Below are 27,862 nucleotides of genomic sequence, written 5' to 3'. Positions count from 1 at the left end.
TTAGTTGAAATTATTTGTATAGAACTACATCAGGGCAAGCAAATTCAAATGATTGAAAAAACAAATTAAAAACTCAAAGTTATTACTTCAAAACTGACTCCAAAGATGCATACTTAGTTATATGAGCAGGAATGGCAAAATAATTATGATTTCTCAAACAATGTACTGGTAAATTAAAATCAATAAACTCAAGAAGAGACGTATAATGTATAAATCCATGAGTTATTTTACAAAACGGAATACTTTATTCTACGATACTGAAAAGATTTCAAATGAACTAGTCTACATCTAGCTTCATATGAAGGCAATGGATTCATAAACGGTACAGACAATATTGCGAATTCATGTAAATTTTCTGTAATTATACCCACCACCATAGAATGGTGACGGGGGTATAATAAGTTTGTCATTTCGTTTGTAACACATCGAAATATCGATTTCCGACTATATAAAGTATATATATTCTTGATCAGGGAGAAATTCTAAGACGATATAACCATGTCCGTCTGTTGTAATCACGCTACAGCCTTCAATAATGGCGCTATCGTCCTGAAATTTGGCACAGATTCGTTTTTTGTTTGCAGGCAGGTCAAGTTTGAAGCCACCGTGATGCATTGGTTAGCATGCCCGCCTTGCATACACAAGGTAGTGGGTTCGATTCCTACTTCGACCGAACACCAAAAAGTTTTTCAGCGGTGGATTATCCCACCTCAGTAATGCCGATGACATTTCTGAGGGTTTCAAAGTTTCACTGCAATGTGGAACGCCGTTCGGACTCGGCTATAAAAAGGAGGTCCCTTGTCATTGAGCTTAACATGGAATCGGCCAGCACTCAGTGATAAGAGAGAAGTTGACCAATGTGGTATCACAATGGACTGAGTAGTCTAAGTGAGCCTGATACATCGGGCTGCCACCTAACCTAACCTAACCTAAGTTCGAAAATGGGCTATATCGGTCCAAGTTTTGATAATCCCCATATAAACCGACCACCCGAATCTAGAGGTATTTTAGGACCATCAAAAAGTGTACCGAAAATGGTGACTATCGATCCATGAATTGGTATAGCCCCTATATGGACCGATTTCCTGATTTTGCTTCTTGGGCGTCTAGAAAGTGTATGTTCTATCCGATTTGCCTAAAATTGGAAATCTAGAGGTATTCTAGGACCATAAAGAGGTGTGCCGAAAATGGGATGTATCGGTCCATGTTTTGATATAGCCCCATATAGTCCGATCCCTCGATTTTACTTCTTGGACTTCTAGAATCCGTAGTTTTAATCCAATTTACCTGACATTTGAAATCTAGAGGTACTCTAGGACCCTAAAGACGTGTGACGAAAATGGTGAGTACTGGTCCATGTTGTTATATAGCCACCATATAGACCGATCTCCCGATTTTACTTCTTGGTCTTCTAGAATCCGTAATTTTTACCCAATTTGCCTCAAATCGGAAATCTAGAGGCATTCTAGATTTGGGCCCTCCGATTTGGGGTCTAGATTCTAGAACTACAATGAAATGTGCTGAATACTGTGTGTATCCTTCCATGTTGTGGTATAGCCCCCATTACACCGAACTCCCGAGTTAACTCCTAGGGTTTCTAGAAATTGTAGTTTTTATCCGATTATCCACAAATTGAAAATATACTGTCATTTTAGACCCATAACAATGTGTATATAATTTAGTTTTATCGGTCCATTTGGTAAGGCTTCTAGACCGATTTCACTTATTGAGGGTATAGAAGGCGCACTGATAATGAAAATTGCTTGAAACTGAATGCAAAATTTCCAGATTTTACTTCTTGTAATGATTCAAATAATTGGGATGAAATTCTACAGATTTTAGATTTCAAATCAAGGCGTTATTTCATAATTTTCTTGCACACTTACAAGAGATGTTTATGATTCCTCTAAAACTCAAACAAAAAATGGTTCTTATAAATTCAGAATCTGATCTAGTCTTCATAGGTAAAATCTTTACATTTATCTGTGGGAAGCGTACTGGTTGTACTGATCTGCTTGGGAAAATATCTGCCATCAAACCCTCCTGAAATTTTCAAAGGAAACTAGTATATTTGATTCATGGTGGTGGATATTTAAGGTTCGGCCCGGCCGAACTTACTGATTTATATACTTGTTTTTCAATTTGATTGCAATTGCAGCATATTCTAGACTAGTTCTTACAAAGTTCATACACAATACCTTTTTATTACATGGAGTATTTTCAAATAGCTTAATGTCATCCGCATAAATTAAACACTTTGAAAAAAAAAACACCCAGAATGCTACCGTGGGGAACTCCAGAAGTTGTAACATATGGTTCTGAAATTGAAACATTCACACAAGCGAAACATCGTCCAAAACTTAAATAAACCTCTAAACATTGGAAATAATGGAAACTAATTTTGTAAAGCTTTTCAAGCGAAATATTTTGCGAAGCTTTGATAAGGCTTAGCTTTGCAGAAATTTAAGTACATTGTATCCACTTTCTAAAATATTTAAACAAAAATAATTAACAAATTAGTTACCATTGAACGAATTTTATAAACCCTTGTTGAGCATGAGAACCATAATGATGTGGTGACTAGATTATTTTTTATACCCTCCACCATAGGATGGGGTATATTAACTTTGTCATTCCGTTTGTAACACATCGAAATATTGCTCTAAGACCCCATAAAGTATATATATTCTGGGTCGTGGTGAAATTCTGAGTCGATCTAAGCATGTCCGTCCGTCCGTCTGTCCGTCTGTCCGGCTGTCCGTCCGTCTGTGGAAATCACGCTAACTTCCGAACGAAACTAGATATCGACTTGAAACTTGGCACAAGTAGTTGCTATTGATGTAGGTCGGATGGTATTGAAAATGGGCCATATTGGCCCACGTTTACGTATAGCCCCCATATAAACCGATCCCCAGATTTGAGCTCCGGAGCCTCTTGGAGGAGTAAACTTCATCCTACCCGATTGAAATTTGGTACGTGGTGTTAGTATATGGTCTCTAACAAGCATGCAAAAATTGGTCCATATCGGTCCATAATTATATATAGCTCCCATATAAACCGATCCCCAGATTTGAACTCTGGAGCCTCTTGGATGAGCAAAATTCATCCGATCCAATTGAAATTTAGTACGTGGTGTTAGTATATGGTCTCTAACAACCATGCAAAAATTGGTCCATATCGGTCCATAATAAATATATGTAGCTCCCATATAAACCGATCCCCAGATTTGACCTCCGGAGCCTCTTGGAGGAGCAAAAGTCATCCGATGCGGTTGAAATTTGGTACATTTCGTTAGTATATGGCCTCTAACTGCCATGTAAAAATTGTCAAATTATATTACTATAGAAAGTTTTGTCAAAATTTCATTTCTATAGAAAGTTTTGTAAAAAGTTTATTTCTATAGCAATGTTTGTCAACATTTTATTTCCATAGAAAATTTTGTCAAAATTTTATTTCTATAGAAAATTTTGTAAAAAATTTATTTCTGTAGAAAATTTTGTCAACATTTTATTTCTATAGACAATTTTGTCAACATTTTATTTCTATAGAACATTTTGTCAACATTTTATTTCTATAGAAAATTTTGTCAACATTTTATTTCTATAGAAAATTTTGTCAAAATTTTATTGCTATAGAAAATTTTGTCAACATTTTACTTCCATAGAAAATTTTGTCAACATTTTATTTCTATAGAAAATTTTGTCAAGTTTTTATTTCTATAGAAAATTTTGTCAAAATTTTATTTCTATAGAAAATTTTGTCAAACTGAATTATATACGTGTTTAATCGGCCTTTTTTTGTTTAATATATACCCCTTATGGACTAACTTACAATTTAGAAGACAGTGTTAAAAAGTTTTACGATACCTTGCCATCGGCAAGTGTTATCGCAACCCAAGTAATTCGATTGTGGATGACAGCCTTTAGTAGAAGTTCCTACGCAATCCATGGTGGAGGGTACATAAGATTCGGCCTGGCCGAACTTACGGCCGTATATACTTGTTCATATATCAAATGGTCTAAGATTTTAGATAAATTAGACAATTTGGAAATTGGTCCAGACCTGAAGGCAGGCGTAGCAGACGCAGTTTCCCAGCTATCTAAAAATAAATATTGAAATGATTCAGCAATAGATGAACACATATTTCTTCAAAAATATTGAAGAAAGACCATCCATGTCTGACCGAATTGAGAGCTCAAGTGAGAGCTGAATCAAACCCATATCTTGAATTGAAATTTTCTAAGATACTAAAATCAAACTCAATAGCATCCAATTACTGAATGTTTGAACTAAAAATTTGCAAATAAATTAGCCTGTAGTGGCTAATAAATTAGCCTGTAATGTACACTTCATCTAAAAGCATAGATTTGGGGAAATCAGTATGGTCTTTCTTAGATTTTATAAATTGCCAAAACTATTTAGGATTACTTATTATTGTGCCTTCATGATGCCTATCAGAAGAACTGATTAAACGAAAACATAGTTCCACAAAAAATTTTAAATAACAAAAGCAAAATCCAAAAGTTTTCCGGGAGCATTAAATAGAGGATTAACACATTAAGAATATTAGTTTATTAACTTCAGAGCATTAATTAAGGATTCGATGCAAAGAATACATAGAATTAATACAGCTTCATTCAATAGGAGAGTTTATATTATATTGGTGGGTCCCGATGCCATGAAAAAATGTCTAAACAAGATAAATGCCAGAAGAGAACTCAAAGTCAAGACAATTTATATGATTGTTTCACTTCCCAGCAAAAAATTTTGGAAGTTCTTCCAAATGCACAACTTTAAAAGCACTTCCAAAAGATGTACTCCCAAAGATTTTCTTTATTTCAACTACACAGGAAGTTCTTTTAATTCAATTATTTATAACTCGCTTTTTTCTTATTTTTAATGGGTAAATTTAATTTGTTTGTTTCAAAAATGTAAAAAACAGAGTAAGCTTTAATAAAATGGTACAAATTATTGAAATTTTCTCGAAAAAAATTCTAAATCCATTCAAGAACTATTACGAATTTTTCAAAATATTTTAATTCAAACGTTTCGGACAAGCGTTACAATGCATTGAAAACCATAAAAAATTATAAAAATTATTTATTTGTCAAAATATGACAACATTTTTTAATTCACATGCAAAACATTGAATTTGAATCACAGAGTAAGAAGTGATGCAAATTCAGTGCAACGGCTTTTGAAATGATGGACATCTGTCCTATGAGAAGTCCGTGTTATATTCATCGCTTCTGCGCCAATTTTTCACTACTTCCGGATCCAAAAAGAACATTTTCACAACTTTTATGGCGACGCTTTTTTTACTGAAAATTTCGTAGTTTGAAATGAAATATTGGAGTTCGAAATTGTAAAAATGTGTTAAAGCCATACGAAGTTCACAATGGAGGCATTTGCGGTAAATTTTACAAATTTGTGTAAATTCAAAATCAGGAAATATATTCCCTTTGTATATTTTTTCCAATTTTACTAGCGAACACCAGAAATTACGAGTATTAAAGCTAAAGAAACTTTTCCATATTGAGGAAATTTTAACCAAACTATAAAAATTTTCATGAACTAAAATAAAGCTAAATTGGTTTTACTTTCTCTTTTTTTGAGTGTACTTGTGTAAGTACTCTGACATTGTAATTGATTCGATTCGAGCTATGAATTATGGAGATTTTTATACAAAACAAAAAACACTTCTAAATTTTCAAGATACCAAAAATGAAGGATTTAAGACACAAACACTCGTCTACGCATAATGCTTGATAGAAAAAGCTTGTGTCCAAAGTCTTAGGTTTGCTTAGTTCTTTAATTTTAAGTACGACGATATATCCTCTCTCTACCATTTTCGCAAAAATTCCAGTTTGTAGCAACACAGAATATGCTTAATGTGCTAAAATATCTCGTTTTAATTTGTTTATCGATTTTGATTTTCTTAGATCTAATTAAGTTATTTGCATTGTGGAATTCTAGTTTAACATAATATTTTTGTTTTTTTTTTTTTTGGAATTATAATCAAGATGAAAGCAGCCTATCACTTTCTCTATATAAGTACAGTGTATTTAGTCTTTCGATATCCATTAGGTTTTCGATTACACAAGGAACAATAATCACAATGAAATTCATCATTCTCTTCGCTGCTCTCTTCGCCGTTGCCTTGGCTGCTCCCCGTCCTGATGCTGAAATCGTGAAGCAAGACAGTGATGTAGGACCCGAAAGCTTCCATTACACTTTTGAAACCTCCGATGGTAACAAACAAGATGCCGATGGTAAATTGAAGGATGTTGGCACTGAACATGAAGCTATTGTTGTTCATGGATCATACTCCTGGGTCGATGAGAAGACTGGTGAACATTTCACTGTCAACTATGTTGCTGATGAAAATGGTTTCCAACCCACTGGTGCCCATTTGCCCGTTGCCTAAATAAATTTAATACTACATTGAAAATATAATTTCGTATATGTGTTTTTTTCTCTCACAAATGATAGGTCGTTTAAATGCATAAAATATTTAAAAGAAAAGATACACAATGACAGTTTTCATGATAACTAATCTAATGATTGCAAATTATCGTATGCGTCTTACTAAATATCAGTGTGCTGTGCTCAAACTATATGTGTCAGAGATTGGTTTTGAAACTTGGTCAGAGCTTGGTTTTAAGGAGATACTATTTTGTGGGATAAAAAAAAGTGTTCCCTTTTTAGATCCTTTGGGAGCCACCGTGGTGCAATGGTTACCTTGCCCGCCTTGCATACACAAGGTCGTGGGTTCGATTCCTGCTACGACCGAACACCAACAAGTTTTTCAGCGGTGGATTATCCCACCTCAGCAATGCTGGTGACATTTCTGAGGGTTTCAATGCTTCTCTAAGTGGTTTCACTGGAATGTGGAACGCCGTTCGGACTCGGCCATAAAAAGGAGGTCCCTTGTCATTAAGCTTAACGGGCAGCACTCAGTGATAAGAGAGTTGTTCACCACTGTGGTATCACAATGGACTGAATAGTCTAAGTGAGCCTGATACATCGGGCTGCCACATAACCTAACCTAACCTAACCTAACCTTGGATTCTTTGTATTGCTTTAGAAGTTGTGCCCTGGAAGTTAATTTGAATGAAGAAATTTAAAAAGAAAAAATTTTTTATTTCAACCAATTTCACTTTTTTTCATCCATATGTTTTATTATACAATAATTTTCCAATTATCTAATTTTTACAATTTGAAAAACGTTTTCGCTCCGACCGGTTTGCTGGCACCATAACAGAACGCCTTAGCACACTCAGTCACTAACGCCATTGAACATAAAGCCTCGGAAGTTCAATTTATATGTTTGTGATATGATCGTAATATGACACCAAGGAATAACATTCTAATTGCTTCTAGAGATGTTCTTTATTAGTATGAACGAAAAAATAAGAAACGCAGGTTCAAATCTCACCAGCGGCAGTTTTTCTATCAAATATTTTTCTAAAAAAAATTGTTTTTATGTGCATCGTTTTTATTTTATATTTTCGGCATATATTTTCTTATAAATATATTTCTTCCATTAAAAATCAACAAAAAAAAATTAAAAATTCTCGTAATTTGCAAAACCTTCTCAAAAGAACTTCCATGGAAGCGAAAAAGTCAAACGGCACAGGTTCAAATCCCAGCGGGGATAAAATTATTTTTATTATTATTATTTTTTTACTTTTTTTTAATAATTTTTTTTTTAATTTTTTATTAGTTTTTTTTGTAAAATTTAATTGTCCAAAATTTTCACTTAAAATACCTTAATACTTGTCCACAAGGACTGTATCGGAAGTAGAAAAAAATCATTGGGCGATCCCAAGATGCGCTTTAGAAGAAATGTTTGTGCACTTGTCCAAAAGAACTGCATCGGAAGTTGAAAAAAATCGATGGGGGATTCTGGGATGGGCTTTAAAAGAAATGTTTATGGAACAACTTCCAATTTTTTTTTGTTGGGTTGTTAAAGAAAATTTCGTAGATCGAATGACAGAATTGGAGTTTGAAATTACAATAATATCTATAGTGCCATACGACGTTCAATATGGGTGCATTTGTGCTAAAATTATACAATTTTAAAAAAATCTGAACTAAAATATGAATTTAGTGAATCTTTATGCTTTATTTGTTTATTCATATTTTTCTATTTTTTAGTTAATTTGACTAACATACACAACAAATTGAAGTGAAAGAAATTTTCTCATATTGGGGACATTTTAATTAAAACATATAAAATTTTCATTCAATAAAATAAAGTGTATTGTTCACTTTTTTGAGTGTACTTCTATGTACTCTGGTAATGTGATTGATTCGATTCTGGCTGTGAATTAGGGAGATTTTTATAGAAACCAAAAAAAAAACTTCTAAATTGTACAGGTCATGTTCCAAAAGCCAAAGACTTAAGACACAAACAACTCGTCTACGTATAATGCTTGATAGAAAAAGCTGGTGTCTTAAATTTTGGTTTGGTGAAAAAAAAACAAAAAGTTCAGTTGCAAATGATTTGCTTAGTTCTTTAATTTTAATTGTTCTTTAATTTTATTGGCAACTATTCCAGTTAGTAGCAACGCTCCGTCGATCATATTTTAAGTATAATTGAATATGCTTAATCTGCTAAAAAATCTTGTTTTAATTTGTTTATCGATTTTTATTTTCCTAACACTACCTTAGATATAATTAAGTTATTTGCATTTTGGAATTCTAGTTTAACTTAATATTTCGAAATTTTAGTCAAGATGAAAGCAGCCTATCACTTTCTCTATATAAGTAAACTGTATTTAGTCTTTCGATATCCATTAGGTTTTCAATTACTCAAGGAACAATAAACACAATGAAATTCATCATTCTCTTCGCTGCCCTCTTTGCCGTTGCCTTGGCTGCTCCTCGTCCTGATGCTGAAATCGTCAAGCAAGACAGTGATGTAGGACCCGAAAGCTTCCATTACACTTTTGAAACCTCCGATGGTAACAAACAGGATGCCGATGGTAAATTGAAGGATGTTGGCACCGAACATGAAGCTATTGTTGTTCATGGATCATACTCCTGGGTCGATGAGAAGACTGGTGAACATTTCACTGTCAACTATGTTGCTGATGAAAATGGTTTCCAACCCACTGGTGCCCATTTGCCCGTTGCCTAAATAAATTTAATATTACATGGAAAATATAATTTCGTATATGTGTTTTTTTTTTGTCTCACAAATGATAGGTCGTTTAAAAGCATACTCTGCGTAACAAAAAAGAGCTCTTTGACTATTTTAATGCGTGCTAAACTCAAATTACTTATTTAAAAAGAATAGGTCATGAGGAATAAAGGGAAACTTCTCTGAAGGATAATCGATCTTTTTTGTTTAATATGCATTTTTTGTGGTTTTGTTGGAGCTTGTATGAATGATTCGCCCATGCTCTGAAAAATAGTATGCCCGGTTCCAAGGATTTTGTCTTTACACTAATGATTGTAGTGTTGATTCCAAACCAAAGAAGCGAAGAATTGAAATAAGGACAATTTGAAGACAAAGTTCTCTTCCACAGGGACTGATTTTCAAACTTTATGTATTGAGAAACGTTTAACCGATATTTCTGAAATGTAGAAACAAATGTTCTTTTTTGATATTACTTTCATTTACATTAATTTAGGGAACTTCATTAAATATGTACACTGTTCTTCTGTTTATCTTTGATTTTGAGCATCTCTATCTTGTACTCAAAAAATTTTATTTGGATCCAAAGAGTTTGTCCTTCCGTTAAGGATTTTGGTATTGATTCCGAGTCAAAGATTCGGCTTCCTTCAAACAAGGACATTTTTAGAGAGTCATCTGTCTTTAAATCTAGGCTCTATAAAATTCAAATTAGGATACAGATCTGATCTAACGAATTTTAATTTTTTTTTGCGATATATTAGCAAAGTTATTCATGTACAAATACAGTTATATTTAAAAATCCTAATTATAACAGATACTTGAAAATAAATTTTTTTTTCTTAATTTCAAAAACAAAAAAACTTTAAACCAAAAATGCAAAATCTAAGTCTTAGTCTCGTATTTAACCCTTTCACTACTGATGTCCCCTTAGGTTAGGTTAGGTGGCAGCCCGATGTATCAGGCTCACTTAGACTATTCAGTCCATTGCGATACCACATTGGTGAACTTCTCTCTTATCACTGAGTGCTGCCCGATTCCATGTTCAGCTCAATGACAAGGGACCTCCTTTTTCTAGCCGAGTCCGAACGGCGTTCCACGTTGCAGTGAAACCACTTTGAAAAAGTTTTGAAACCCTCAGAAATGTCACCAGCATTACTGAGGTGGGATAATCCACGGCTGAAAAACTTTTTGGTGTTCGGTCGAAGCAGGAATCGAACCCACGACCTTGTGTATGCAAGGCGGGCATGCTAACAAGTCAACTTCGATGATGGGCTATATCGGTCCAAATTTTCGATATACTCGTAGTCCCCATATAAACCGACATCCCGATTTAGGGTCTTGGGCTAATAGAAACCGAAGTTTTATCCAATTAGTCTGAAATTAGAACTCTAGAGGTATTTTAGGACCATAAAGATGTGTGCTGAAAATGGTGATTATCGGTTAGATGTGTAATTATGCTTTAGCGGTAGATGGATATGTATTAGAAGCATGGGAAAATTTGATCTTAGCAGTGCAGATTTTAAAATTAAAGTGTGTGTATTTTGGCCTTATGGAAGAATATATATGGGGGATTTGTCTCAATCTAAACCGATTTTGACCAAATATTAATTGTACTCTATACAATTAATTGTACTCTAAACAATACACAATTTCAAAATATTTGGAGTGAATCTTTGGACTCCGTGGTCATATGAATTCGAATGAAGCTATATATAAATCTGAACCGATATCAACCAAATTTGACCTGCAAAATAGGAACATTAGTTCTACTCCCTGCACAAAAATGCATGTAAATCGGAGTACAACTTTGTTCTTTGTGGTCATATGGGTGTAAATCGGGCGAAATATATATATGTGAGCTGTATCTAAATCTGAATGGATTTCAACCAAACTTGGCACACTTTACACGATAGTGCCAATTGTACTCCTTGTGCAAAATTTAATCATCTAAAACTCTGGTTTCCGTGGCCATATAGGTGGATATCGGGCGAAAGATATATATTGGAAGTATATCTAAATTTCAACCGATTTCAACCAAATTTGGCCATATTTACCACATTATCAATTGTACTCTTTATGCAAATGTATACCAGAGCAAACGAAATAAAAAGAAAATGTCATAAATAGCATTCGATTAAAACTAATATTTGTTTTTCGGAGCGGAACGGTTTTTCTTTTGCAAAACGCTCCGCTCCCGCTCTGGTCTTTAAAAAAATCGCTCCCACTCCGGGCGAAAAAGGGTTTGCTCTGCTACTCGTTCCACTCCGCTCCGAATCCCTGATTGCTAGGTTCTGTTAATAAATGTAATCAAACAACTTAAGACACAATCATTCGAAGTAGTCACACAGCATTATTTTAGCGAATGATAGAAATACTTAGTATCCCTTATTATTTGCTTTGACTGTTTTCATTAGAACACAATTTATGAATACCACAAAAACTTATTAGTTTACGAAAGTTGATCTAACCTGATTAGATTTTTAGTTCCCATTAATAAGCTACTCTACATAAAAATTGTATTATTTATAGATTTTGATTGTATGTTCTTATTTATTCTATCATATTTCTTAATGCATACATATGCAATACTTTTAAGTATGCAAACTAATTTTCATATATCTAAACTATAAAAGGTATATTGCCTTAGTCATTCGTTATCCATAACAATTTTAACTATTCAAGGAACAACAAGCATCATGAAATTCTTCATCCTTTTCGCTGCCCTCTTCGCCGTTGCTTTGGCTGCTCCTCGTCCAGATGCTGAAATCCTTAAGCAAGATAGTGAAGTTGGACCTGAAGATTTCAGATTTGCTGTTGGCACTAGTGACGGAACTGAACACAATGCCGAAGGTAAAGTAAAGGATGTTGGTACCGATCACGCCGCCATTGTTGTTCATGGATCATATACTTGGGTTGATGAAAAGACCGGGGAAAAATTCACTGTTGAATATGTTGCCGATGAAAATGGTTTCCAACCTAAAGGTGCTCATTTGCCCATTGCCTAAATAATTTTTGAATTTATTAATAATAAATAAGAATAAAAAGAAAAACAAAATGTTATTTATTTTATTATTTTGAAGTTATATATGAAATGTCACAGTAAGTTTGCTTGTTTTGACATATGGGGTTATATATATATTAAGATTCTAGAGCATATACAATTACTTGGTATATGAAAGTCGAAAATCGACTAATCGATTTGTGCTGCAAAGTCAAAAGATTCTTTTTGTAATCTTGAAATTTCACAAATGACTTTTGATGGTGGCCACTATCGACTAATAGGCTTTTAATGAAAAAGTCAAAAAGTCTGTAATATGAAAACAGTGAGAAAAAATTTACTTTTAAAAATTTAAAAAAGTCTACTTGTCAACTTTTTCAATCCGATATTTCGAAAGGTAGACTTTTGTTAATTTTGAGCAATTTGAAAACTCAACTTAGAAAGTCGAATTTGTGATTCTGAATTCAACTCCTATATTAAACATCAAATCCAAGATTAGAATTTATATATTCGATTTCTTAGGTGATTCAAATACCCATTTGATTAAGTAGTTACAACAATATAGGTACACTGAAAAAACAGTGAACCCACCAGGAGGAAATCACTTAGTTAATTTTAGAAAATTTTTAATATTTTTAGAAAATTTTAACTAAACAGTATTACAAACGCTGACATCCCGCCGATATCACAAAAATAAGTAAATATTTTTCGACAAATTCAAGAAAATTTATTAGACATAATTAATTTTTTTCACTTGTTAAAGAATTTTTTTTTAGTTTGAAAGAAAAAATTGGAGTTCAAAATTGCAAGAATGTCTTTAGTGACATACGAAGTTCATGATGGACGAATTTGTAATAAAATTTACAAATTTAAAGAAATAACGAACTATTTGGTGAGAAGTTCGAATTTAGTAAAACTTTTTACTTCATTTGTATATAATTTTTTTTAGTTCATTTAACTAACGTACGCAAAAAATTATTAGTGTAAACGAAACTTTCTCCATATATAATAATTCCATGAACTAAAACAAAGTTAAATTGGCTTTAGTGATATAGAGAGTTCACTTTTTTTGAGTGTATTGTCATATATAATATACCTCATATAATCGGTACCCAAAATATACTTTCTAAGTGTACCACATACTCCTTTCAATCAGATCCCCGTGACGTTAGTATCCCTCTTTTTGCAACCAAAAAACTGTGAACGACTAACTTTAGTAGAATTTTGCACATACATCCGAAGACCAAACTTTTGTCCATAATTACCCGAATTGTATTTTAACTTCAATTAACATAATTTAGTAGCAATAAAATATAAAGATGATTTCAATAATGAATTACTGAATGAAAATTTGATTTAACTCATGAGAATTCGGTGTGAAAATTGAACTAGATTAGATTAAATTAGGTTAGGTATAGTGGCAGCCTGATCTTTCTGGCTCACTTAGACAGTCCATTGTGATACCACAGTGGTGAACTTCTCTCTTATCACTAAGTGCTACCCGATTCTATGTTAAGCTCAATGACATAGGACATTTTTAAAGCCGACCCTTACGGCGTTCCAAATAGCAGTGAAACCAATTTGAAAGTCAGAAATATCACCAGCATTACTGAAATAGTCTACCTCTGATAAACTTTTTGGTGTTTGATCGATACTGGGATTGAACCCACGACCCTGTGTATGCAAGGCGAGCATGCCTTGTATACACAGGGTGGCTATACTTGTATGTTGCAAATTCTTCAAGGTGTCAATTATAGGTCTTTTTGAATAAGGCATAGTACTACCGACCTAATATGATACCCCAGACAGTTTACATAGAAATTCAAACAAACTAAATAAATAGTATTTCTATTCCATTTTTATTTATTATAAACAAATTTAGGCAATGGGCAAATGAGCACCTTTAGGTTGGAAACCATTCTCATCAGCAACATATTCAACAGTGAATTTTTCGCCAGTCTTCTCATCAACCCAAGTATATGATCCATGAACAACAATGGCGGCGTGATCGGTACCAACATCCTTTACTTTACCTTCGGCATTGTGTTCGGTTCCGTCACTAGTTCCAACAGCAAATCTGAAATCTTCAGGTCCAACTTCACTATCTTGCTTAAGGATTTCAGCATCTGGACGGGGAGCAGCCAAAGCAACGGCAAAGAGGGCAGCGAAAAGGATGAAGAATTTCATGATGCTTGTTGTTCCTTGAATAGTTGGCAACTGTATGGATGAACTATTTGCCAAACAATGGAATTTTTATAGTTTAAAACGTATAGCAGTTTAGTCTTTTCGTATACAACTAAATTAGATTAAATCAGGAATATACAATAACCATATTAAATTTCAAATATAGTTTTTAGTTGCAGTAGCTCATTAAATAATTTAAACTGGTAATTTTAAATGTCGCGAACGCTATAAAATTCTTAAAATAAATAATCCAAAGAAAGTATGCATAAATAATAGCAGACAGAAGGTTAGTTTGATACTTTCCTATTAATTCATTGTCAATGTCGATATCATTATGCGTAGAAAGGCTTTATAATTATTTGCAAAATATATGTTTTAAGTATTTTATTTTCCAATATTATTAGAACTCTATGATGTGATTTCTCAAAAGTTCTATACAATGCACTACCAAATGACTAGCTCAGTAGTGGGATTCTGTATTTCTTCACGATAATCGCATCGTTTACGTTGTCTACGAAAAGACATGTTTGCACTAACGAACGTGTAATTCTGTAACTAATCTGTAGCAACAAAAAATTGTGTAATGAAAAAAAAAAAAAAAAAAAAAACAGTTTGCAAAATTGGAAATTATTTGCAAACTTAAAAGAAATATGGGCGATATTCTCAATTTATATGAAGTTCCCTTTAATTTAAAACCATTTAAAGCTGTTCCGCCGGACAAAATTCTTAGAACGGCTTAGAACCTTCGGATTTTTAAAATGTTGCATAAAACTCTTTTTATACCCTGCGCCACACTGTGGAACAGGGTATTATAAGTTAGTGCATATGTTTGTAACACCCAGAACCTTCGGATTTTTAAAATGTTGCATAAAACTCTTTTTATACCCTGCGCCACACTGTGGAACAGGGTATTATAAGTTAGTGCATATGTTTGTAACACCCAGAAGGAGACGAGGTAGACACATGGTGTCTTTGGCAATAATGCTCAGTGTGGGTCCCTGAGTCGATATAGCCATGTCCGTCTGTCCGTCCGTCCGTCCGTCCGTCCGTCCGTCCGTCCGTCCGTCTGTCTGTGAACACATTTTTGTGATCAAAGTCTAGGTCGCAATTTAAGTCCAATCGCCTTCAAATTTGGCATGTGTTCCTAATTTGGGTCAGAATAGAACCCTATTGATTTTGGAAGAAATCGGTTCAGATTTAGATATAGCTCCCATATATATCTTTCGCCCGATATGCACTAATATGGACCCAGCAGCCAGAGTTTTATACCGATTTGCTTGAAATTTTGTACAAACATAAAATTTAGTCGTAAGTGCGCAAAATTTGGTTGAAATCGGTTCAGATTTAGATATAGCTCCCATATATATCTTTCACCCGATATGGACTTATATGGCCCCAGAAGCCAGATTTTTGGCCGAATTTGGTTGAAATTTTGCACTAGAAGTATAATTAGTAGTATAGTCATGTGTGCCAAATTTGATTGAAATCGGTTCAGATTTAGATATAGCTCCCATATATATCTTTCGCCCGATGTGGACTAATATGGTCCTAAAAGCCAGAGTTTTGGCCCAATTTGGTTGAAATTTTGCACAGTGAGTAGATTTAGCATTGTAGCTATGCGTGCTAAATTTGGTTGAAATCGATTCAGATTTAGATATAGCTCCCATATATATCTTTCGCCCGATATGGACTTATATGGCCCCAGAAGCCAGATTTTTGGCCGAATTTGGTTGAAATTTTGCACTAGGAGTACAATTAGTAGTGCAGTTAAGTGTGCAAAATTTGATTGAAATCGGTTCAGATTTAGATATAGCTCCCATATATATCTTTCGCCCGATATGGACTAATACGGTCCCAGAAGCCAGAGTTTTACCCCAATTTGATTGAAATTTTGCACTAGTAGTACAATTAGTAGTGTAGTCAAGTGTGCAAAATTTAATTGAAATCGGTTCAGATTTAGATATAGCTCCCATATATATCGTTCGCCCGATTTACACTCATATGACCACAGTGGCCAATATTTTACTCCGATTTAATTGAAATTTTGCACAGGGAGTAGAATTAGCTTTGTAACTATGTGTGCCAAATTTGGTTGAAATCGGTTCAGATTTAGATATAGATCCCATATATATGTTTTTCTGATTTCGACAAAAATTGTAAAAATACCAACATTTTCCTTGTAAAATCGCCACTGCTTAGTCGAAAAGTTGTAAAAAGACTCTAATTTTCCAAAACTTCTAATACATATATCGAGCTATAAATCATAAATAAACTTTTGCGAAGTTTCCTTAAAATTGCTTCAGATTTAAATGTTTCCCATATTTTTTTACTAACATTGTGTTCCACCCTAGTGCATTAGGTTAGGTTAGGTGGCAGCCCGAAGTATCAGGCTCACTTAGACTATTGTGATACCACATTGGTGAACTTCTCTCTTATCACTGAGTGATGCCCGATTCGATGTTAAGCTCAATTACAAGGGACCTCCTTTTTATAGCCGAGTCCGAAAGGCGTTCCACATTGCAGTGAAACCACTTAGAGAAGCTTTGAAACCCTCAGAAATGTCACCACCATTACTGAAGTGGGATAATCCACCGCTGAAAAGTTGTTGGTGTTCGGTCGAAGCAGGAATCGAAGCAGGAACCATTGTACCACGGTGTCTCCCCATTAGCCGACTTACATTTTGAGTCTATAGATTTTGTAGAAGTCTATCAAATTCTGTCCAGATTGACTGATATTTAAATGTATGTATTTGGGACAAACCTTTATATATAGCCCCCAACACATTTGACGGATGTGATATGGTATCGAAAATTTAGATCTAAAAAGTGGCGCAGGGTATAATATAGTCGGCCCCGCCCGACTTTAGACTTTCCTTACTTGTTTCCTATTAAAAGTAACCTACATAATTAAAGACCATATTTTGCATGTATGAAATTTTCTGCTGATAACGTCCATTCATAAGAGAAAATAAACAACCAAAAAATCTTCGTTGTTTACTTAACGATGTATTTATTGTTCAATTAGTATAAAATTCAGGAAAAATATTCAGTTAGGCTTTCGCTTTTCCAAATCCGAATTGCCGGGCCCACACTTGACACCTGCCATCAGATTTTGTACAGCCACCTTGTCCACCTTCTTCGCCGCAGAAAGCCAGTTTGCCTTGAACTGCTGCTCGTCCTTAGCAGTTTTTTTGGTCTTCTTTAGGTTCCGCTTGACAATAGCCCAGTATTTCTCAATTGGGCGGAGCTCTGGCGTGTTGGGAGGGTTCTTGTCCTTGGGAACCACCTGCACGTTGTTGGCGGCGTACCACTCCATGGCCTTTTTACCGTAATGGCAAGATGCCAAATCCGGCCAAAACAGTACGGAACAACCGTGTTTCTTCAGGAAAGGCAGCAGACGTTTATTCAAACACTCTTTCACGTAAATTTCTTGGTTGACAGTCCCGGAAGCTATGAAAATGCTGCTTTTCAAGCCACAGGTACAGATGGCTTGTCAAACCAGATATTTCTTTGCGAACTTTGACAGTTTTATGTGCTAGAAAATATCTGCTACCTTTCCCCTTCCTTTTACCGTATAAAACTCCTGTCCCGGAAGCTGCTTGTAGTCGGTTTTGACGTAGGTTTCGTCGTCCATTACCACGCAGTCAAATTTCGTCAGCATCGTCGTGTACAGCCTCCGGGATCGCGCTTTGGCCGTCGTATTTTGTTTATCATCGCGATTTGGAGTCACTACCTTCTTGTTAGACGATAGTCCGGCTCGTTTTTTGGCTCGATGCACTGTTGTAGACGATACACCCAGCTTATTTGCGGCATCTCGGAGAGAGAGGTTAGGGTTTCGCTTGAAACTACCGGCAACTCTCTTTGTCGTCTCAGCGGCTTCCGGTTTTCGATTTCCCCCCGATCCTGGCTGTCGACAAACGTTCCCCAAACACTTTAATTACATTTGTAACGGTTGATTTGGCAACTTTTAGCGATTTTGCCAGCTTTGCGTGCGAGTAGCTCGGATTTTCGCGATGCGCGAGCAAAATTTTGATACGTTGCTCTTCTTGCTTGGAAGGCATTTTGACAACTGAAGAGTGAATTCCAAAATCAAAATAGGAGCAACATTCTACACACACACACCTTCAAAATGCAAAATTGAAAGAAATACGTCAAGTTTATATTGACCAAATTTTGACCGTATCACCCTTTAGTGATAAGAGAGAAGTTCACCACTGTGGTATCACAATGGACTGTCTTAGTGAGCCAGAAAGATCGGGCTACTACTATACCGAACCTAATCTAATCTAACCCAGTTCAATTTTCACACCGAATTCTCATGAGTTAAATCAAATTTTCATTCAATAATTCATTATTGAAATCATCTTTATATTTTATTGCTACTAAATTCTGTTAATTGAAGTAAAAATACAATTCGGGCAATTATGGACAAAAGTTTGGTCTTCGGATGTACGTGCAAAATTCTACTAAATTTAGTCGCTCACAGTTTTTTGGCTGCAAAAGAGGGATACTAACGTCACGGAGATCTGATTAAAAGGAGTATGTGGTACACTCAGAAAGTATATTTTGGGTACCGATTAGTATATTATATATGCCAATACACTCAAAAAAAGTGAACTCTCTATTTCACTAAAGCCAATTTAACTTTGTTTTAGTTCATGGAATTATTACATATGGAGAAAGTTTCGTTTACACTAATAATTTTTTGCCTATGTTAGTTAAATGAACTAAAAAACGGAAAAAATTATATACAAATGAAGTAAAAAGTTTTACTAAATTCGAACTTCTCACCAAATAGTTCATTATTTCTTTAAATTTGTAAATTTTATTACAAATTCGTCCATCAAGAACTTCGTATGTCACTAAAGACATTCTTGCAATTTTGAACTCCAATTATTTCTTTCAAACTAAAAAAATTTCTTTAACAAGTGAAAAAAAATTAATTATGTCTAATATTTATTTATTTATTTATTGTTTATTTTAATCATACAGTAAATGTATGATAAAAAAGAAAAGGGAAAAGTAGCATTGGCTGCTAAGGCCATCAGCTATAATTATGTCTAATAAATTTTCTTGAATTTGTCGAAAAATATTTACTTATTTTTGTGATATCGGCGTGATGTCAGCGTATGTAATACTGTTTAGTTAAAATTTTCTAAAAATATTAAAAATTTTCTAAAATTAACTAAATGTTTTCTTCCTGGTGGGTTCACTGTTTTTTCAGTGTACCTATATTGTTGTAACTACTTAATCAAATGGGTCTTTGGATCACCTAAGAAATCGAATATATAAATTCTAATCTTGGGTTTGATTTTTAATATAGGAGTTGAATTCAGAATCACAAATTCGATTTTCTAAGTTGTGTTTTCAACTTGCTCAAAATTTACAAAAGTCTACCTTTCGAAATATCGGATTGAAAAAGTTGACAAGTAGACTTTTTCAAATTTTTAAAAGTAAATTTTTTCTCACTTTTTTTTCATATTTCGGACTTTTTGACTTTTTCATTAAAAGCCGATAGTGGCCACCATCAAAAGTCATTTGTGAAATTTCAAGATTACAAAAAGATGCTTTTGACTTTTCAGCACAAATCGATTAGTCGATTTTCGACTTTCATATACCAAGTAATTGTATATGCTCTAGTATCTAAATATATATAACCCCATATGTCAAAACAAACTTACTGTGACATTTCATATATAATTTCAAAATAATAAAAAAAAATAACATTTTTTTCTTTTTATTCTTATTTATTATTAACAAATTCAAAAATTATTTAGGCAATTGGCAAATGAGCACCTTTAGGTTGGAAACCATTCTCATCAGCAACATATTCAACAGTGAATTTTTCGCCAGTCTTCTCATCAACCCAAGTATATGATCCATGAACAACAATGGCGGCGTGATCGGTACCAACATCCTTTACTTTACCTTCGGCATTGTGTTCGGTTCCGTCACTAGTTCCAACAGCAAATCTGAAATCTTCAGGTCCAACTTCACTATCTTGCTTAAGGATTTCAGCATCTGGACGGGGAGCAGCCAAAGCAACGGCAAAGAGGGCAGCGAAAAGGATGAAGAATTTCATGATGCTTGTTGTTCCTTGAATAGTTGGCAACTGTATGGATGACAAATGATCCAAACAATGGAACTTTTATAGTTCAAACGTATAACATTTCATTCGATAGCCTAAAAGTCTTTTTGTATACATAATAAATAATCTAAACAGGAATCAGCAATATTCATATTAAATTTCAAATATGGTGTTTAATTGCAGTAGCAGATTAGTGTCAATAATAATTTAAACTGGTAATTTTAAATGTCGCGAACTCTTTATTATTCACAATAGAAAGTATGGATAACATATATAGTTCAGAATGTTATTTTCATACTTTCCTTCTAATTCGTTGTCAATGTCGATATCGATGTACGTAATAGCCCACATCACTGTTCAAGAGTTTGGTTATGTAATTTTATTGGAACTGTATGCTTTGATTTTCAAATATGTCTTAAATTATACTAACATATAACTTGGTTTAACACTGGTTTCTCAATCTACAGTTATAATTGATCATGTCGATGGCTAATAAATCGCCCTTCGGTATGTCTCAGAGGGAGGGACATAAAGGGTGGTTACAATTTCAAGGGCCGATGTTGATTTTGAATAAAACACAAACTATTTAGGAAATTATTGTAATTTTATTTTATTATGATATATTGGTATTACTCTATATATGGAACAAAATATCGGCCAAATGGGCGCCGCGACCTCGGTGGCATACCTCCATCCGATGGTCCAAATTTTCGATGACGCTGAGGCATAATGGAGGTTCTATGCCGTTAATGTGACGAATTATCTCATCCTTTAGCTCTTGAATTTTTGCTGGCTTATCGACGTACACCTTTTCTTTCAAATAACCCCAAAGAAAAAAGTCCAACGGTGTCAAATCACATGAACTTGGCGGCCAATTGACATCGCCATTACGTGAGATAACACGGCCATTGAATTTGTTGCGCAAAAGAACCATTGTTTCGTTGGCTGTGTGGTAAGTGGCACCGTCCTGCTGAAACCACATATCGTCCACATCCATATCTTCTAATTCGGGCCATAAAAAGTTCGTTATCATCTCACGATAGTGAACACCATTCACAGTAACTGCCTGACCGGCCTCATTTTGGAAAAAATACGGCCCGATGATGCCGCCAGCCCATAAACCGCACCAAACAGTCACTCTTTGTGGGTGCATTGGTTTTTCGCCAATCACTCTTGGATTCTCATTCACCCAAATGCGGCAATTCTGTTTATTGACGAATCTACTGAGGTGAAAATGTGCCTCATCACTGAAGATGATTTTCTTCGAAAATGAAAGCCCATTTTCATAATAAGTCTGGATAAATTTAACAAATTGAGTAAGTCTGAAATAGAGAAATGTCAAATAAAATTCGGAAAAAACTTGGCGGTTAGGTGTGGTTCACATTTAACATCGGTCCTTACAATTTAACCACCCTTTACAAAAGTTTTTGTGTATAAACTTACATCTGCACTGCAAAAACAGTGAACCCACCATAAAGGAAAAATTTGGTTAGTTTTAGAAAATTTTGAATATTTTTTGAAAATTTTAACTAAACCGTATTACAAAGGCTGACACTAAATACTCCGATATCACAAAAATAAGTACATATTTATTTCTTAAAGAAAGTTTTGTAGTTTGAAGGAAAAAATTATTGTTCAAAATTGCAAGAATGTATTTAGTGCCATACGAAGTTCATGATGGGCGCATTATTGGTAAAATTTACAAATTTTAAGAAATTCTGAACTATTTTGCGGGAGACACGAATTTAGTTAATCTTTATGCTTCCTTTGTGTATAATTTTTCCTCTGCTTTAGTTAATTTAACTAAAGTAAGCAAAAAATTATTAAAGTCATGACAACTTTCTTAAAACGTAATAATTTCTTGAACTAAAATAGAATTAAATCAGCTTTAGTGAAATATAGGGTTCACTTTTTGTTGAGTGTGTTATTTCATATTTTATTTTGTATACGTTCCAATAGTTAAAGATTTAATTAATTACTTCTAGTTTGAAAGCCACTGTACACTGACGAAAAAGACAGTTTTTCATATTTGTGGTGTAAAAATTATATGTTTGGGACATAAAATGTTTGTAAATATAATACGCTTGGATGCAAACATACACTCAAAAAAACCATTTTACTTGGATCCAAAGATTTTGACTTTCTCTTAAGGATTTTGGTACTAATTCCGAGCCAAAGATGCGGCTTCCTTAAAATAAAGACATTTTTTAGCGACCTATCTGGCCTTAAATATAGGATCAATAAAATTAAAATTAGGATTCAGATCTCTATTCACGCACAAATAAATATGCCAGTTTAAAAAACCAAGTTATAGCGGATACCTAAAAGTAATTTTTTTCTTAATTCCAAGAAAAAACTTTAAACCAAGGATGCTAAATCCTCAAAATAAGCCTTAGCCTATATTTGAAGCTTTTTTATCTTAAATCTAAAGATTCAATATTTCAGTTAATTAAAGGACGATTTATTAAAATCAAAAAGGTGTTTCTTTGTTTTAAGAAAAATTCAAAAGTTCAAAGGCATGCGACTTTAACGGAGGGACGCAAATTTACCAAATTTTTGTCCTAAAGTTAATGAAAAAAATTTTTGATGTATAGATTATAAACTTTATTTTAATTAAAATGTCATTATTTTAAAGAAATTTGTCCTTAATATTTTGCAAATTTGGCAACCTAAAATTAAGGTTGGGTAATTTTTAATATCACGTAAATATTTTTTTTCACTGTAAATAGACACAATGAGATAAGAGTTGGGAATACATTCTCCCTATGGGAAGAGATTGTCCCGACTTGATATTAACTTATTACATTATTAAGATGAAATCGAAGAAGATAAAAGGTGATAGAGGGGTTGGCATGACAATAATTTATACCTAAATGTTTTATGTTTTTGTCGTTTTTGGTCGTACACGAATACTAACATTGTCATTTTGTTTGTACCGCATTGAATCATAAAATGTATATATTCGGGGCCATTTTGAAATTCTGAGTCGATTTAGAATGAAGCAAGCTATCGCTTGCCATAATAAAGAATGGTATAACAAATGGGCCATATCGGAAAACTTTTAGCAGCCTATTGGAGTATTTAATTTCACAGACTCGGCTGAATCGTGACATGATATCAATATATGCTTTCTAAGAAACATGCAAATATTGGTCCATATAGGTTTTTTATTATTCATATCCCCATATAAACCAACCCTACAGTTTTTACTTCATGGAAGAACAAACATCATCCTGTCCGGTAGAAATTTAGGACGTCATGTCAATATATGCCTTCTAACAAATATTGGTCCATATCAGACCATAAGCAGATATAGACGCCATATAATTCGACCAATAATTAAAGTGGCTTATATATGTATTAAAGCTGCCTAATTTGGACTAAGTTAAAAGTTAGAAGACAATATCAAATAAGTTTTAAAATACTTTGGAATCAGCAATTGTCGCCAAAAGCCAAATGCATAAGCGTGGAAAGGCCTATGGGCAGAGGGCTCAGCACTCTGCAGAAATATGTTACCACCCGCTACCAAGATTGTCTAGATGCGCGAATGTGTGTATGATAGTCGTTATAAAATGTGTGTACGCTATCCACACACAAAAAAATTTTTTTCTGATTCAATCACGAAATTAATTGATCCAATTAATTTTTTAATTGAAATGTCTTCAATCACGAAAATGATAGTATCAATCACAGTTTTAATTGGGCATAGAAAAAAATCTTGATTAAAAAATTAATTGATTTCATTACCAAATTTCAATTAATTTTTTAATTGATTCAATTAAAAATTTAATTGATGTTGATTGCAAAACTCAATTAATTTATTAATTAAAAAAAAGGTAACTATTTTCAATTACCTTTTGAATTGGCTTAGAATTTTTATTTGGATTAACAATTCATTGTTTGAAAAAAAATTTTAATTAAAAATTTAAAAAAATGTTAATCACTTTTTTAACTGACTTAGTCTTCCGAATATGATTAAAAGTTTATTGTATCAATTAACTTTTTAATTAAAAATTTTAAAATTTTCAATCATTGACTTAATTAACTTAATGTTTCTATCTTGATTAAAAAGTTAATTGTACCAGTTATCCAATTAATTTTTTAATTGAAATGTCTTCAATCACGAAAATGATAGTATCAATCACAGTTTTAATTGGGCATAGAAAAAAATCTTGATTAAAAAATTAATTGATTTCATTACCAAATTTCAATTAATTTTTTAATTGATTCAATGTGTTTTGGCTCAGAATAGAACCCTATTGATTTTGGAAGAAATCGGTTCAGATTTAGATATAGCTCCCATATATATATTTCGCCCGATATGGACTTACATAGTCCCAGAAGCCAGAGTTTTACCCTAATTTGCTTAAAATTTTGCACAAGAATAACAATTAGTACTATAGTCAAGTGTGCCAAATTTTATTGAAATCGGTTAAGATTTAGATATATCTTTCGCCCGATATGGACTAATACGGTCCCAGAAGCCAGAGTTTTATCCCAATTTGGTTGAAATTTTGCACTAGCAGTACAATTAGTAGAGTAGTCAAGTGTGTCAAATTTTGTTGAAATCGGTTCAGATTTAGATATAGCTCCAATATATATCGTTCGCCCGATTTACACTCATATGACCACAGTGGCTATCTTTTACTCCGATTTAATTGAAATTTTGCACAGGGAGTAGAATTAGCATTGTAGCTATGCGTGCCAAATTTGGTTGAAATCGGTTCAGATTTAGATATAGCTCCCATATATATCTTTCGCCCGATATGGACTAATACGGTCCCAGAAGCCAGAGTTTTACCCCAATTTGGTTGAAATTTTGCACTAGGAGTGCAATTGGTAGTGTAGTCAAGTGTGCCAAATTTTATTGAAATCGGTTCAGAGTTAGATATAGCTCCCATATATAGCTTTCGCCCGATTTACACTCATATGACCACAGAGGCCAATTTTTGCTCCGATTTAATTGAAATTTTGCACAGGGAGTAGAATTAGCATTGTAGCTATGCGTGCCAAATTTGGTTGAAATCGGTTCAGATTTAGATATATCTCCCATATACAGCTTTCGCCCGATTTACACTCATATGACCACAGAGGCCAATTTTTAACGCCGATTTAGTTGAAATTTGCACAGGGAGTAGAAGTAGCATTATAGCTATGCGCGCCAAATTTGGTTGAAATCGGTTCAGATTTACATATAGCTCCCATATATATGTTTTGCTGATTTCTACAAACATGGTCAAAATACCAACATTTTCCTTGTAAAATCGCCACAGCTTAGTCGAAAAGTTGTAAAGATTACTCTAATTTTCCTAAACTTCTAATACATATATGTTATATCGAGCGATAAATCATAAATAAACTTTTGCGAAGTTTCCTAAAATTTGCTTCAGATTTAAATGTTTCCCATATTTATAAACCCTTCACCACTACTGTGGTACAGGGTATAATAAGTTTGTGCATTTGTATGGAACGCCAAGAAGGAGTAATCATAGACCAACCTTTTAGTATACGGATCGGCTTAGAATTAAATTCTGAGTCGATTTAGCGATGTCCGTCTGTCTGTCTGTCTGTCTGTTGATGTATTTTTGTGTGCAAAGTACAGCTCGCAGTTTTAGTCCGATTGTCCTAAAATTTGCTATAGGGTCCTGTTTCGGCTCAAAGACGATCCCTATTGATCGTCTTCATCGGTTCAGATTTAGATATAGCTGCCATATATATTTTTCACCGATCTGGTCATAATTGGCGTGTATATCAACCGATCTTCCTCAAATTCCGTACATCTGAATATTTTATGAGTCTCGAAAAACTTGCAAAATATCAGCAAAATCGGTTCAGATTTAGATATAGCTCCCATATATAGCTTTCGCCCGATTTACACTCATTTGCCCACAGAGGCCAATTTTGTTGCTCCGATTTAGTTGAAATTTTGCATAGGGAGTAGAATTAGCGTTGTAACTATGCGTGCCAAATTTGCTTGAAATCGGTTCAGATTTGGATATATCTCCCATATAAAGCTTTCGCCCGATTTACACTCATATGACCACAGAGGCCAATTTTTAACTCCGATTTAGTTGAAATTTTGCACAGGGAGTAGAATTAGCATTGTAGCTATGCGTGCCAAATTTGGTTGAAATCGGTTCAGATTTAGATATAGCTCCCATATATATGTTTTTCTGATTTCGACAAAAATGGTCAAAATACCAACATTTTCCCTGTAAAATCGCCACTGCTTAGTCGAAAAGTTGTAAAAATTACTCTAATTTTCCTAAAATTCTAATACATATATATCGAGCGATAAATCATAAATAAACTTTTTCGAAGTTCCTTAAAATTGCTTCAGATTTAAACGTTTCCCATATGTTTTTACTAACATTGTGTTCCACCCTAGTGCATTAGCCGACTTAAATTTTGAGTCTATAGATTTTGTAAAAGTCTATCAAATTCTTCCAGATCGAGTGATATTTAAATGTATGTATTTGGGACAAACCTTTATATATAGCCCCCAACACATTTGACGGATGTGATATGGTATCGAAAATTTAGATCTACAAAGTGGTGCAGGGTATAATATAGTCGGCCCCGCCCGACTTTAGACATTCCTTACTGGTTTTTTACTAACATTGTGTTCCACCCTAGTGCATTAGCCGATTTAAATTTTGAGTCTATAGATTTTGTAGAAGTCTATCAAATTCTGTCCAGATCGAGTGATATTTAAATGTATGTATTTGGGACAAACCCTTATATATACAACACATTTGACGGATGTGATATGGTATCGAAAATTTAGATCTACAAAGTGGTGCAGGGTATAATATAGTCGGCCCCGCCCGACTTTAGACTTTCCTTACTTGTTTTTTACTAACATTGTGTTCCACCCTAGTGCATTAGTCGACTTAAATTTTGAGTCTATAGATTTTGTAGAAGTCTATCAAATTCTGTACAGATCGAGTAATATTTAAATGTATGTATTGGGGACAAACCTTTATATATTTGATACCATATCACATCCGTCAAATGTGTTGGGGGCTACACATTTGACGGATGTGATATGGTATCGAAAATTTAGATCTACAAAGTGGTGCAGGGTATAATATAGTCGGCCCCGCCCGACTTTAGACTTTCCTTACTTGTTTATACCTGTTTTCGATATTTTGGTCGGGTAGAGAGAGCCCTTTGTTTAAAATCATAATCCTCCATATAGTAAATGTACACCTTTCTTATGTATACTTATGAATAGAGATAAACAGAATTACATACACTCAAAAAAAGTTTACTTGGATCCAAAGATTTTGACCTTTCTTTAAGGATTTTTGTATTGATTCCGAGCCAGAGATGCAGGTTATTTAAAATAAGGAAATTTTTTTTTAAATTAGGACATATCATTTATCGAATTTTCATTCTATTTTTCCGGCATATTAATAAAGCTATTCACGCACAAACAAATGCTA

The 27,862-nt window shown here is 33.8% G+C and overlaps 5 protein-coding genes across 5 annotated transcripts; 3 read left to right on the top strand and 2 right to left on the bottom strand.

Annotated features, from left to right (window-relative positions):
• The first annotated feature begins 6,118 nt into the window (after nucleotides 1–6,118).
• On the top strand, nucleotides 6,119–6,456 carry LOC142234840 (larval cuticle protein 65Ab1-like). Its single transcript, XM_075306038.1, has one exon. The coding sequence runs from the start codon at nucleotides 6,119–6,121 to the stop codon at nucleotides 6,425–6,427; it is 309 nt and encodes a 102-aa protein (XP_075162153.1). The 3' UTR covers nucleotides 6,428–6,456.
• A 2,380-nt stretch (nucleotides 6,457–8,836) lies between these two features.
• LOC142234679 (larval cuticle protein 65Ab1-like) lies at nucleotides 8,837–9,174 on the top strand. Its single transcript, XM_075305859.1, has one exon. It carries the CDS (start codon nucleotides 8,837–8,839, stop codon nucleotides 9,143–9,145), a length of 309 nt encoding a protein of 102 aa, XP_075161974.1. The 3' UTR covers nucleotides 9,146–9,174.
• Nucleotides 9,175–11,804: 2,630 nt separating this feature from the next.
• On the top strand, nucleotides 11,805–12,200 carry LOC142234908 (larval cuticle protein 65Ab1-like). The gene has a single exon (XM_075306115.1). It carries the CDS (start codon nucleotides 11,842–11,844, stop codon nucleotides 12,148–12,150), a length of 309 nt encoding a protein of 102 aa, XP_075162230.1. The 5' UTR covers nucleotides 11,805–11,841; the 3' UTR covers nucleotides 12,151–12,200.
• Nucleotides 12,201–13,983: 1,783 nt separating this feature from the next.
• LOC142234725 (larval cuticle protein 65Ab1-like) lies at nucleotides 13,984–14,364 on the bottom strand. Its single transcript, XM_075305894.1, has one exon. The coding sequence runs from the start codon at nucleotides 14,328–14,330 to the stop codon at nucleotides 14,022–14,024; it is 309 nt and encodes a 102-aa protein (XP_075162009.1). The 5' UTR covers nucleotides 14,331–14,364; the 3' UTR covers nucleotides 13,984–14,021.
• Nucleotides 14,365–20,052: 5,688 nt separating this feature from the next.
• Nucleotides 20,053–20,469, bottom strand: LOC142234311 (larval cuticle protein 65Ab1-like). Its single transcript, XM_075305412.1, has one exon. The coding sequence runs from the start codon at nucleotides 20,406–20,408 to the stop codon at nucleotides 20,100–20,102; it is 309 nt and encodes a 102-aa protein (XP_075161527.1). The 5' UTR covers nucleotides 20,409–20,469; the 3' UTR covers nucleotides 20,053–20,099.
• Nucleotides 20,470–27,862: the final 7,393 nt, after the last annotated feature.

Source organism: Haematobia irritans, chromosome 4, assembly GCF_050003625.1.
Source record: "Haematobia irritans isolate KBUSLIRL chromosome 4, ASM5000362v1, whole genome shotgun sequence".
In the NCBI taxonomy this organism is placed as follows: domain Eukaryota; kingdom Metazoa; phylum Arthropoda; class Insecta; order Diptera; family Muscidae; genus Haematobia; species Haematobia irritans.
Note: the sequence above shows the minus strand (reverse complement) of the source record. Positions and strands in the feature narration are given on the sequence as shown.

What these genes read in the sequence shown, in the direction of transcription:
- LOC142234840 (XM_075306038.1), top strand. Translation starts at nt 6,119, where the DNA reads ATGAAATTCATCATTCTCTTCGCTGCTCTCTTCGCCGTTGCCTTGGCT.
- LOC142234679 (XM_075305859.1), top strand. Translation starts at nt 8,837, where the DNA reads ATGAAATTCATCATTCTCTTCGCTGCCCTCTTTGCCGTTGCCTTGGCT.
- LOC142234908 (XM_075306115.1), top strand. Translation starts at nt 11,842, where the DNA reads ATGAAATTCTTCATCCTTTTCGCTGCCCTCTTCGCCGTTGCTTTGGCT.
- LOC142234725 (XM_075305894.1), bottom strand. Translation starts at nt 14,330, where the DNA reads ATGAAATTCTTCATCCTTTTCGCTGCCCTCTTTGCCGTTGCTTTGGCT.
- LOC142234311 (XM_075305412.1), bottom strand. Translation starts at nt 20,408, where the DNA reads ATGAAATTCTTCATCCTTTTCGCTGCCCTCTTTGCCGTTGCTTTGGCT.